The 13,967-nt window shown below is 39.1% G+C and overlaps 1 protein-coding gene across 1 annotated transcript; it reads left to right on the forward strand.

Moving 5' to 3' along the window:
* The first annotated feature begins 9,444 nt into the window (after window positions 1-9,444).
* Window positions 9,445-13,923, forward strand: LOC121301723. Its single transcript, XM_041231312.1, has 7 exons — window positions 9,445-10,299; window positions 10,410-10,511; window positions 11,315-11,374; window positions 11,494-11,599; window positions 12,286-12,542; window positions 12,829-13,015; window positions 13,658-13,923. Exons 1-7 carry the CDS (start codon window positions 10,198-10,200, stop codon window positions 13,783-13,785), a joined length of 942 nt encoding a protein of 313 aa, XP_041087246.1. The 5' UTR covers window positions 9,445-10,197; the 3' UTR covers window positions 13,786-13,923.
* Window positions 13,924-13,967: the final 44 nt, after the last annotated feature.

Raw genomic sequence — 13,967 nt, forward strand, 5'->3', positions numbered from 1 at the left:
TCGGTGTGCAGATGGCTCGCTATGCCATCAGACAGATTGCTGCCAAGGTCAGAGCGCCACAAAGAAGGGAGACTCTGGTGAAATTATAAATTAAACCGTTTACAGTCCGAGTGAAATGTACGGGTCTCTCCAGCCAAAAATTAAATTGACTTGGCAGACATGTCTTCTTACACAGCGGGGCAGACAACCAGGACCTGGAGCCGCCTCAGTAAATGCGCCCTGCATCACGGGCTGTTTATCCAGAGAGATATCGAGAAAAAGAAAGAGTGGACGAGAGTGAATGAAAGAAAGAAAGTGAACGAAAGAAAGTTAGTTTTCTGGAGTGCTCATCTTGGCTATTATTATTATTATTATTATTATTATTATTATTATTATTATTATTATTATTTACAGCCAAATATTAAAAGGGGTGTGTCTTTTTCTTCCAACTATTCATCATGTTGAAATGCTTCAGCTCTGCCCTGTCCTTGCTGGGCAGGGAAGGGACTCAGCATGCTTTGGATTCTCGATTAACCTTTGCTGTGATATTTTTTTTTTTTTTTTTTTTACTTTAATAAATGCCAATGCATGCAGAGAACGGGCGCGCCAGCCACAGCGAGGGGCTGTGCTCACCAGTGCATTAGAAATCATAGACCAAGTTTGGGTCTGTCGTTGATAAGTAATTGATCGTTCTGCGGTTTTGTTCCAGTCTTCGTTTGGTATTTTAAAGGGAATGCTGTGCAGCTGTAGCAGCACAGTTACTGCATACATTACCCGTTACATAAACATCAAGCAACCGTCTACGAGCTGGCCTGTAAGACATGCTGCAGTGTACCGCCAGCACCACCAGATGGTGACAGAGTGCAAAACTCCATACGCATCCTGTAGTGTTTCACACGCGCCACAATAAGATAATGAAGTCCGGATAATTAATCATTCATTCGTTACACTGGAAAATAATTCATAATGCATTAAAACCACACCGCTTTTTGTTTGTTTCTTTAATTGTTTTATTTAATGTACCATCCTCAAACTGTAATGCAATCCACTTTAAACCAATACAGCCCCTCAAGAGAGTAATCGGAGGATACAAGCATTGGTAAGGTTTGACCCGAACTGGACAGGATGTATTGTTGAGAACAGCTTCTGTAAAGGTTGCAAGGATCTGTATGCTTTGACTCGGCCGTTGATACATTCACTGCATTTACAGAGAGCTATTACACAATATGATTTTGTAGCTGCACTATTTAACAAAAGATGGGTAACACTTTACATGAAGTGTCTTCAATTACACACAATTCCAATGTTATTGTGCACAGTTTCAATGTACTTACTGTGTGAATCTTTTTGCACGATACATGTAAGCACACGATCATATCAGAAAAAGGTTAGGGTTACATCGTGAAAAAAAATTCACACAGTTACGCACATTGTAACACTGCACAATGACATTGGAATTGTGTGTAAGTGTGTGTTTACTAAGTAACTACTATGTAAATACAAAGTAACTGAAGACATGTAAAATGCTATCCCAAAATGTTTGGAATACTTTTTGAAAGAATTCTGAAGAATTTTGCACATAGCTGTTGCAGCCTCCTGCAGCCTTTACAAAGATGACACAAATGCTACATGGTGTTCCATTCATAACTTTATTTTCTTTCATATCTCGTTCGCTCCGATGCCCCGCGCAGGCATTGTTCTGCACTCCCCCCCCCCCATTTTTTGACAAGTCTATTTTTAAAAAAAGCCACACTGTCCCACACTAACAATAAGCCACCACTTTTAGGAGCGTCACCCTGTATTCCAAGCATTGGGGCCCCTGTCAATCACCCTGTATTCCGAGCAGTGGGGCCCCTGTCAATCACCCTGTATTCCAAGCAGTGGGGACCTGTCAGTCACCCGTGTATTTCTTTATTTTATTTTATTGTGACAGGGAGGTGTGATCTCAGATTGTAAACTGAGACAAAAGAGCACTTGCAGAAGTGGGGATTCAATCTGCCCATTGTTCCTGATCGAGATGAGAGAGGTTCCTTACTGCAGCCCAGAGAGACCAGTTGACATGCCCTGGAATAGCAATCATGGGGGGGGGGGGGGGGGGGGGGGGGAGCCAATAGAAGCATTGAAGCATTACTTTCCACATGTTTTTCCTAATAGGTAACATTAAGTTTAGTGTGTGTGTGTGTGTGTCTCTCTTCTTGTATAGATATCTGCACACTGGGAGAGAAGCTTATAAGCTTATAAGCAGAGACACCCTGTTAGTTTATTATGAAAAAAAAAAAAGTCACTTTAGAATTGCTCTGTGCAGAATTACATCACTGGACTCAGGAATTGTGACAAACACTTAACACAGAATGGTTGATTTCTAATATGTAGAGAACACACACACACACACACACACACAAGGTTAGAGTATGCAGATCTGCGTGCTGGAGCCCCTCTTGGCGTGGGGTGGGGGGTTGGAGTGTATATTCAATAATAGGCATGTCTGTCTCTCCCTCTGGATGAATAGGCAGACAGTTACAGCATGCAAGGCTTCCATGTTTTATTCAGCCTGAGGGCTGTAGTAAGGTTAAGAGGTACAAGTGTTTCACTGTATTAAATATTCCTGATTAAATACGAAACTGACTCCTTTCAATTCAGCCGTGCAATCTGAAAACGCTCACTGCAAGGTAACCTTTTAAAAAAGACCAGCGCATTCTTGTCTCTTTTTGATTTTTACATCACCTAGTATGATAACAAATGTTACAACGTTTGTTTGTTTTTTAAGTCACTGTAGTGAGCCAACAGTAATATACCTCTATTGTTGTCATTCATTTATAAATGGAGCCCTACATTTTAAGGGAGTTATTTATTTTCCTGTATCTGTCTGGCCAAGCCTCACCAGCTGCACTGCATCGAGTATTAGAGGTTTCCCTTCTGTGAAAGATGTGGGTTTAGGTTTATGCATGTCAAAAGAGATATATTTGAATATGTTTGCATTATAAGATTGCATGTATGTTATTTAAAAATGAAATACAAATTATCCATCTACTTTATAATGCGAATACTGTATGAATATATATTTTCTTTACAGGTTCAAAACAAATAAATAAATAAATAAATCTACTTTACAAATGGCAACCTAAAATATGCTGCTAGAGCTACCGTCTCTTCAGCCCGGGTGAGTAACAGAGAGCCGTTCTCAATAAAATAAAACAGTTTTGGTTTACAGTTTGGTTTTAACAGCTGTCTAGTACCGTTATTACTGTTGCCCTTACCCTGTTTGTATATCATGGTGTGCACGAACCCCTCCCCTGCCCACTGTCTTGTGTAACTTCTGTGTAACGTTAATGCTGCAATCTGAATTCTGTGTTCTCCTTAACATTCGGCGAATCTTCAAACACACAACGTTCCAACGGGTAACAAGCAGAAATATAGCATTAGAACGACATCAAAAAGCAGAAACGACATTTAAAAAAAAAAACAACACAACAATATTATGAGGCAAAATATAGATGATCTCAAATTTTTCGCCCGTTTGACTTTTTAGTCAATTGCATAATCGCTGGCAGGAAGTGCCTGTGTAATAACGCTGTAGATCCAGAAGAGAGAAATAAACAAAAACGAAAGGGAGGCTGGAGGCCGCAGCCTCGTGACATTGTTGAGGTGGTATTACGCGGCGGTTAGACACTTTGTTCCCCTTCCAAATTTGTACCTTTCCACCTCCGCGCGTTTCAAAAGACACTTGGTCACGTAACACAGAGAACATTAGCAGTTTGCTGAGACGCAACCATCGGCGATGGCAATTGCACAGCAGAGAGCTAAATATAAAAGTTAGCATTTTTGCAAAGCCCATTCACTACGAGTTACAACGCCACACAAAGGTCTGCGGTTTTTGTTGCATTATTATAATCCTAAAAAAAAAAAATAAAAAAAAATAAAGTGACAACCTTCCTGACTTTATATCCTTTTTAAATTGAATTCGTTCTCCACTGCCCCGTCCCCCAAAACATGTGTTGTATTCAGTTTAGTTTCTTCACTTTGTTCTCAAGAGTGCAGCATGAATACAAAGAGACCGAAGTAGACCAGACTCAATAAAATAATTCTAAACACTTGCTATACTATTTATTGTCGCTGGGACCCTAATAAAGATCAATAGCGACCCCGTAATCAAACCCTGATCAATGGGAGACACAGGATGTCTAACAATGCCATTATTTGTGGCACTCAGCAAATGCAGAATTTTATTAATGACACCAGTGGCCACAGCTGCTGTGGTTTTTACAAGCTTGTAAATATTTGTAAAGAAAAAGATCTGGCCCTTGAAAGAACTGAGAAGTTTTCACCTGAAACCATTCGAGAGACGTTGGGCTTTTACAAGTTCATGCCCTGAAGGATATATTTCTTTTTTAAATAATTTGGTTTTGTTTAATATTTACAAGAACGGGTTGCTTGATGTGTCTGCGTCTAATTGCTGGAGTTGTGTTAACTGTGGGTGAAGGTGTAATTAAAAGCAGGAGTCTCAACTTAACCCACTAAGGACCAAATGAGTAGTTCTTTGAAGAAAAATCAGAACACAAGCTGTATCTGTTGATGTAATTTGCTAAATTGCATTTAGACTTTTGCGTCTAACAAAATTAGAGAAAGTTATCGTAACAGTACAGTTAAAAGAGAAAATTAAAATAACAGGTAAATGCCAGTTAAAAAATGCTCCAAAAAGTTAGCCTGTCCTTAAAACGAGGACTATGGCACTTAATGGGTTTAATGAACCACACGGTATACATGTTACCTTTTTAAATGTATTTCTAACGCAAGATTTTTGGTTTTATGCAAACTTTTTGGAAGACTAAGTGGAACAGATATCTAAGATGGCAATCCTAGATATTGATTTGTTCTGTAAACATTTGCTTCATTATTTGTACTTTAAATACCAATGAAAAATTAAAGAGTGCAGTGAAACTGCAATTATCTGAAAACCGGTTATCCGAACAGCTCAGTTATCCAAACACTCCAATTATCTGAATACCCTGCTTTTCTGGACAACCCTGTGTCAACCTGTCCTATTGTGCGCTGTGCTCTTCTGCCCAGCTTGCAAAGAAGATACGCTGAGCAGCCCTCAATCTCGTATCTACAGAACAGCACAGTGCTGTAGGTTCTATACTTACAAAGATGTGAATTGTATTTGTTTAGGACGCTTCTTGCCTGGGGAAAATCATGCACAAAAATCTCAGTGTCATAATTCGATTATCAGAACTTTCCCTTGGTCCCAATCACTATCAGACAGTACAAGTATTACTGTATTAAACTTTTTTTTTTTTTTTCTGGGCACATTTCCCTTTTATTTTACCAGCAAGGGCTGTACATTTTAGCAGCTTTAAATAGCATGATTCTGCAGGACTTTCCAAATGTGAATCCAAGTGCAACAAGAATGAGCCCAGGGGATCACTGATTCTGACATCCTCGTTTGATACTGCACTTTAACATTTATGCAAAAAAAATAAATCAAATAAATCCTTAATAACCCGCATCTGAGACATATAGCACATCTTGCTGTGTTTAATTAAAACCAGCCGCAAGGTGCTTTAAAAAGTAAACATTCTAATTAAGATAATTGTGTATAATCACTTGACTGTGATCGAGCTCTCCTTTGACGAGTAATATAAATAAATAATTTTGTAAAGGTTTTTTTTTATTTTTTTTAGGTTCTCCGCGAAAGAAAAACACCAAAAGAACTATTTATCATTCTGAAGTTTTGAAAACTGACTGCATTTAATATTAAACATATGGGAACACTCACTGTGAATCTTAGTATTCTGTTGCTTTTTTTTTTTTAAATTGAATCCACTGTGCGTTTGTCAATTAAATTGGCTTCAAATGAAAACAGTCGAACAGATCACAACAATTAATTATGTCTCTGAAATAATCCAATTCCTTCAAAGGAAACGGAATTAGGAATTGTGAATTGATTTTTAAAAAAGGGATTGGAAATGGAATGGGAATTGAAAACCAAGAATTTAACCCCAACCCTGTATTACAGTCATAAACACTCACTGACTTATAGTTCATCAACATAACAGTGATAAAAATATAGACACAGCTAAACTGTTTTACACACTCATTAGAGAATTATGACTGAAGTTTTATAGCTGCTATTTCAATATGACAGCAGCATCATTTGGATTATAGGTGTCAGTCTGGATTAGCTGGGTTTATACTACACCCCCCCCCCCCCCCCCCCCCAAAAAAAAAAAAAAAGAAAAACCACAGAGCTAGGTTAAATAAATGATAATAATGTGTAAATCCAAGACGGAAATATAGAACATTCTTATTTGAAAAAAACTAATGTCTCTTATTCTTTTCCCACCTACAGTGGCTTCCCTAAACATTCTTTGTTTTTGCAATTCTGAAGGAGTCAGAGATTCTCATCCTTTATTGAACTGAGCCCCTCACACTGACAGCAGCTAACTTTTACAAAACCCAATACAGAAGGAAAAGGCATTGAATTGCTGCAGCAAAATGTTTCAGGGGTGTAGGAATACAAGCCAGGAACAAAAGCCAGCAGACTCTTCTGTGATTGACACAGTTAGTGAAGCAGCTGACTCTCTCTCTTTTTTAAATCTTCCCTTTTTAAAGCTCGGATCAATAGGCACAAAAGCCTTTCTCCTACCGGATTGTGGAATTCCCTGACTAAGGGACTTGAATTTCTTTTTTTTCTTTTTTTTTTTTTTTACTCCATTCATTTTTTTTCTTCTGTTTGCCAAAGCTAACGAGCAGCTGCCTGAAGCCAGCCCTGAACGGTGCCTGTCAAGAACAAACCGCTCCAGAAAGGCCATATTGCATTATTGTACTTAACACCGGGCTCGAAATTAAATCAAAGTTTACAGTCGCTGTCACTGCTGTGTTTTGTAATGGCTACGATCCCAATGCAATTGTTGTTGGAGCTGTGCTTGAAGTGCACACGCACGAACACACACACATCTGCAAATATTAGCAATGCCCAGTCTTCCCCAGTCAGGAAGGGAGTGTGAAATGGCTCCCACACAGAGGATTTATAGAGAAAATATCCTCCTGGTCGATTCTAGGGTTTGGGTCAATTCCTGTCTTTCAATTCCAATCCCCTATTCCCTTTTAGTCGATTCCAACACACAACTGCAAGCCAAATTTCAATGCGCAGCACTCTGTTAAAATTAGCTTCTCACTGTGGCAACATATTACTTAAAATGAAGTCACTGTTCGTTAATTAAATTGGCTTCAAATGAAAGCAATTGAACAATCACAACAACCATTATGACTCTAAAATCTCATTAGCTTGTTTTCTAATTTGTTTATTTTTTCCCCACAAAGGAAACATGCACACAATAAAGCTGCCAAACCAGATATAACCAATCCAGATAGGTTTTTTTAGGAGGTTGGGGGCTTGTAAGGGGTGTGAAGCTGCTTCTTATTCCTATTAGAATCAAAAGGGGTGATTTTCTGGAGCTTTGATGTAGAAGCTAACAACTAGAAAGCGTTTAAGATAACGATTAACCATGGCTGAGCCGTTTGGTTGATGTTCTGCGAAATGACCACACATTTTTATCCTTTAAAAAAAAAAAAAAAAAAAAAAAACCCTCTTTGCCAGAATAACTAACTTAATACAGACCAGGGATTGAACATTTCCAACACTGCAAACCTCTTCACTGCTCTAGCAAAGATAACTCCTCTCAGAACTGCAGATAACCACACTAAAACAAAACAGAGACTGCTGTGTAGGCCCAGGAAAGATAACTATATATATATATATATATATATATATATATATATACTATATATTGGCATGGCCTATATCAACTTTAATAAACTAATAGAATCTCATCTTGAAGAGGTGAAAAGAGGGATATAACCGATACCATCTTTTTTTTTTTCCCTTTGTTTGACGTAACAACGGAAACGCCGGACAATCTCTTCAGAACACCCTCCGGCCCCCCCCCGACCCTATCTCTCTCCCCCGGCTCTATCTCCCCGGCCCTATCCCTCCCTCCGACCCTATCCCTCTCCCCCCCCCGACCCGTGGGGGGAGGGGAAGGATAGTGTCTTGGCAGTGGAGCTCCGTTGCCTGTATTCCCTACGGTTCCTGCTTTCCAGACATGCCAGGGAGGCAGCCCAGTTAATCAACAAAGAAAAAAAAATGTACTGGGCTCCCTGGGAGACGGGCAGGGTGAAAGGTCAGGAGTGCAGTCCCTTCTGGTCAATTAAAACCCATTCAGCTTCACAGGACTGCCCATTCTCTCTCTTTATATACCTATCTGTTTATCTCTGTCTGTCTTTCTGTTTTTAAATCTATCTGTCTGCTGGTAAAAAGCATGTCCATGAAAAATAACGAATTCCCGCGAAATACAGCGATTGATGTTCGTATTCCTATAAAACGTATTTAATGTGACATTATTAACAGAAGTATAACTGCATTCAGTGTGTGGTTTGTTTTTGTTTTTTTCTGATTCTGTGCAATGATAAATCTGCTTCCTACTTTGTGCTAGCTGTCTACCTACCTTCTATTTTTTAATTTGCAGATTGCTCCAATACTGATGACACAAGTTAATTTTGATTAATATCTGAAACAAAGTTTATTTTCCTTTATCTGGGGCTGTTTCTCCAGTGCGCATTAGTCCAGTTTTGTTTTATGTGGTTCACACTCAGTTATTTATATCACACTTTACAAAGAATCTTGAATAAAAGCACAGCTACATAGGGGATATGTTCCAATTGCAATATGTGTTGAACAGATGACATAACTAAACACTTGAAAACACTACCCTTTAAATTGCTGCTTGGCTTTCTCCTAGTGTCCGTAAATTTAGCTATAATGTGTCACAAGCTTTCAAGACTTGGGGTTAATTATTGTTTAGTTAGTCCAATTAAAAGGTATCACATCTCCTTGTCTTTGTCTATCATCTGTGGACACAGGGCTATCAACGGCTATAACATGTACTAAAATGTGAACACAAATATAATATGATGCGGCATCCCACATGTTTACCTGTTAGGGATGCATTTGTTAATCATACACTGTGAATAAAATCTAATCAAATTATCTGCAAGGTAATATGCTTGGCCCAGGAGCAAAGGGCAGTGAAATAAACATTATTCATTGTATAGTATGGATTACACAACAGTACAAAGGTTAATATGGCGAGTCTACTTCCTAATTGTTTTTTTTTTCTCCTTATGACTCTTTGAAAACTATGAGAAAATGGGAATGAACCACTAGGAATTATATATATATTTATTTATAACTATATTTATTACAGTACAGGAACCATTAAAGATTCTACTGTGTAACTTAAACATGTGTGATTTTTTTAAATATGTTTTTCAAAGAGAGATGAAATGATTGCCGACCAGGCAAAAACTAGAAACAAATCACTGCGATAAAGATAGCTGCCGTTTGCTTTGCTTGCATTTCATGCAGTTTTGCTAGCATTAAAAAAAAAAAAAAAAAATTCCATCATGATGTCGCTGTTGTTGTTACTATATGGTACTTTTGTAAAATCCCCACATGGATACGATAATCATTACAATTAGTGTAAACTGCAGGAAGGAGGGAGCAATTGCTATTCTGGGCAGTTTCTTATTAGCTGCATTCTGTTGAAAATCTTGTTTTCCTTCCTGAAAATGTGTGTTTGCTTTAAAGCAGGCCCCAGAAGACGTCCCTCCCTCTCAGACGCTCTTTTTTTTTTTTTTTTAACATTCTTTCTGTTTTTAAATTTGAACTGTAGATTTGTTGCAATCTCCCAAATGCACACACACACACACACACACACACACACACACAAATATATATTATATCTGCTTGAGTAGAAACACAGTTATTTCTCCCTCAGTTGAAGCTGCTTGCCTTTTTCTTGCTCTCTCTTTTTTTTTTTTTACAGCCTGATTTTGTACAGCACAGCTCATTTTATGATCCTCGGCACTACACTGCATATTTTTTTTCACAGTCCGCTCTCTTTAATTTCAAAGCCTGGGAACCGCTTGAGAGCCTTCCTTTCACACAGCTCTGCAGGGATGTAAGTAGGGCAAAGCGAGACCAATATAGTTTTCCCCTCTCTTCCTTGAACCGCATTCACAAGCCTGTCACTACCAGAGAAGAAGCAATAAAGGTCACAGACTTTGTCTGGAGTGTAACCTGTGCAATATGCTGCAGGAGCAGCAGCAGCAGCAGCAGCAGACGGCTCTCCTGCGTGGAAAAATAATGGGGAAGGAATGAGGAGGAAAACAAAAGCAAAACGAGTTCTCGACCCTGGAAATGAAGAAAAACAACAAGAAAACGAAGAGGAAGAAGGAGGAGAAGGAGAAGAAACAGAGGTAAGAATGTGTGCCCTGCAAAGTTGCCAGTTTTTTTTTTTTGGTGTTTTTTTTTTTTTTTTTTGTCACGAGGATAGATTGTAATTAAACAGGGCTCGACTGTTTTACAGCACGGGCTGCAGCTGAAGAGAAGAAAACAAATGCAGGCTGCCAGGGAGAGAGCAGACGGAAATTCATCACTAGCAGCCAGCCTCCACAAGCCCAGAATGGAGGTCGGTACTGACGAGGTTTTTGTATTTATTTTTTGCTGTTTTTTTATTTTTATTTGCCGTACGGTTCTGTACGTGCATTCTGTAGCAGCACCATGTTAAAAGAATAGCTTTTTTTTTTTTTTTTTTTTTTTTTTAATTCAACCCAAATGTGTTCGTGGTAGGCCTTCCTTTCTTTTAGTGAATGTAAAATGTATGCTGTTTTCAAACGTATTCACTGGCCCAGTAATTGCATGGCACTACGTTTTTTGTCCTATGACTTTAACTATTGTTTTATTTTTTAAAGCTAGAAAGTGCCTTATTGTACATTTATATATTTTTTATATATATTCTTAGAATATCTTTTTTTTTTTTTTTAAACACTTGCCATATGTAGCACATCCTTAGATGTAAACAAGTTGTCCCTTAGATGACATGAGTAATTTCTTATGCAAATAGATCCCTCAATATGTATTTTGTAATGCCCAGTTTCAGTCGATGGCTCATAGGTGCTTGGTTGGTAGGTGTTTCCCGTGAAACATTCTGGTAAATAATGACCCTATGAGTCATTCTCAGGAACACACTTTGTTGCAGAACTTGACTTACAGTCAGTAAAACACAGAGAACTATTTGCATTTGAAATTTGCACCCTGTGGGTTTGGCACAATGAACAGGTACTGCCCCAGTGGCCCTACACCCTACTGGAACAATAGTGACAAGTGTTTTTTTTTTTATTTATTTTTGTCTAACCCCAGTATATAAGCTCAGAAAAAATTAAAATAAAAACTATTATTAATATTAATTATCTTTTCTTTTTCTTTGCATAGGGATTTGATTTAGAAGCTAATAATCTGGACAACACATCTGATTGCGACTCCACTAGAGAGGTAATGCTTCACGAACACAATGCCACCTTTTTAAAAAAAGAAAGGCTGCCCTTTTCTGGCTGTTTTACACATTTGGCATGATGACGATGGGTTCATCCTTTTTTTTCTTGCTGTTACAGGAATCTGATTATTTGCAGTCAAGGCCTAAATCGGAGCTAATCGCAATGGTTCTGTGCATGCAAAGGGAAATGGAGGGTTTGAGAGAACAAATACGCTGCCTCACAGGTAATCACACACACACACACACACACACACACACACACACACACACACACACCCGTACGCGCCCTTTATTACAGCAATTATCAAATTATTTGAACTCATGCATTCCAATTCTTGTTCAGATTTACTTAGTACAGAATGAGACGTTTAAAGCTCTCCCATGGCCCCAACAGTGCTCTCAAACACTCTCCAAACACAGCTGGCACACCACAGTGTAACCATAAACATACCCCCCCTGCAACATTCACATTGGTTCCACGTGGTATTCCTAACTGATGTGTTTCTGACAAACACTTACGACAGAGTGTTGCAGTGGGGACAGGTTAGCGGTTACACCCGGAAGTTCGAGAGAGACAGCAGACATGTTTGAGAACCACTGGGCTGTTTTATTTTTTTTTTTTAAGTCACCAGCATGTGATGAGTTATACAGAAACAAATATAAGAAGCAAATCCAAGAAGAGGAATATGAAGATACTGGTTAAGATAAAATGTAAAAACATGAAGAGTTCAAAACAACAAACTTTTTTGACCAAAAAAAAAAAGACCTCAGCTTTGCCACTAAACTTGCTGTTTTAGTGTTTGCAAATCTGACGGTTTAACAGTTTGGTTGATAAAACTGCGATGTCTCATTCAGACCCGTAGCTTTGAAAGTTTCTCTTTGAATGTCTTTCTATGCGTGTCTTTGACAGCTTGCGGGAAGCTAGCCCGGAACATCGAGGCTCTGATTGAGAAAACTCAAACCTGGGTGAGTGGAGACGACAGCAAGCCTGCTGCCCTCGACGTGCAGGACGTTCAGACGGGTGGTCAGCAGGCAGTCATTCCAGCTGTGATGCCAGCCGCTGCAGTGGTCAACAGGCAGTGGGTTGAACAGACCTCCCAGGGAGAGGGGATTCTGATAGAGTCGGAGCAGGAGCCACAGAGGAAAGGACTGTACGTTCTCCCTGAGGTATGGGCACCAGATCAGAATACATATCTATATATCTATCTCAAGGCTTATTTGCATGGTAAAAATGATTTCCCCATGACTAAGACTATGCACTAGATTAACTATAGATTAACAATAGCTTCCACTAATTCCCCATGCTTTACTGCACCTTTCTAGGATTTAAAAAAGAAAGAAAAAACAGGTGGGGAAAGTTAACTTAAAAGGAATTAAAAAAACAAAAAAAACAAAAAAAACCAGATTGTAAATAACGACGACCAAAATTAAAAATCCAATTTTTTTTTTTTAGTATATAACGCAGGATCTTCTAGACCACTGCAACACCACTGCGACGGCTCAGAAGCTGACCAACGACCTCCTGCGAGGGCTGTACGAGAGGGAGTGCCTGGCGTCCCACTCCATCTCCGGAATCGTTTACAACAAAAAGGGACGCCCCAAGCCAGCCCTCCCGGCAGACGAAGTCCAGGCTGTATTAAGTGAGCCCAACTGATTACTTGATGAGCGGCGAACCTCGTCCCCCTGTGTGAAAGCGCGACGAGGGCTCGGTTTCACTAATCTGGAGGTCCAAATCAATCTCACTGATGTTTCCCCTCCAGCACCGTCAATTTATTCATTGGCCTCCAAATTAGCATAACCTTTCAGTCTCCAATTTTTTTTTTCATTATTTTTATTTAAATTATAAAAAATGCTACATACACTACACACAAACAGAATGGAATAGCGGTTTATAAGTGTTAAGGTGGGGTTATTAAAATTTAATAACCCCACTTAGGACCCAAACATTTGAAGTGGTGACTTTGCGTTAACTTCATCTAGACCATGCAGGATTTTATAGACTTCAATCAAGTCCCCTCTTTCGCTTTTTTTTCCTCTTGGCTGAAGACGTTTAATTTTTTTTTAACCATGTCCTCACAGCTCATGCCAGCGAGTCCTGGGGTCGGCCTTGTCTTCTCAAGTGCAATAACGTCTTTTTAAAAAGTTCTTCATAGTGACTTGACCAAAACTGGACACAGTAGCCTAGGTTTGGGGTAGGGGGCTTTCCTAGAGCTGTATTCCACTGAACGATTGCTACGTCCTGCATACAGTAATTCATGTTTTGTTTTTTCATGCTTTTACAGGAACGGTGCAGCATTTTTTCCCTGGAAAGACCGATGCCGAGATTAAAGGCTACATCAGGCAAAAACTGCAAAACGAAGCCAAGAGGCTGAGAAGAAAACCACAGCCTCCCGAAATCAAGGACAGCTGAACACCTCTGTCAAGGAAGGAAGGAAGGAAGGGAGGGAGAGAACCCTTTCTGCAGAGACTGTGTCTTGATATCAGCCTGGCACACCACAGAATAGATTTGTTCTGCACATAAAATAGTAAAGCAAAGGGAATATCTAGTGTGTCTCAATTCTGTCTATATATATATATATATATATATATATA

This window comes from Polyodon spathula, chromosome 28 (genome assembly GCF_017654505.1).
Source record: "Polyodon spathula isolate WHYD16114869_AA chromosome 28, ASM1765450v1, whole genome shotgun sequence".
Taxonomy (NCBI): Eukaryota; Metazoa; Chordata; class Actinopteri; order Acipenseriformes; family Polyodontidae; genus Polyodon; species Polyodon spathula.

Bases quoted from the DNA above. Each gene is read 5' to 3' on its own strand.
- LOC121301723 (XM_041231312.1), top strand. From the start codon at position 10,198: ATGAGGAGGAAAACAAAAGCAAAACGAGTTCTCGACCCTGGAAATGAA. The intron at 11,375-11,493 runs GTAATGCTTCAC...TTGCTGTTACAG, and splicing joins ATTGCGACTCCACTAGAGAG to GAATCTGATTATTTGCAGTC. The intron at 11,600-12,285 runs GTAATCACACAC...TGTCTTTGACAG, and splicing joins ACAAATACGCTGCCTCACAG to CTTGCGGGAAGCTAGCCCGG.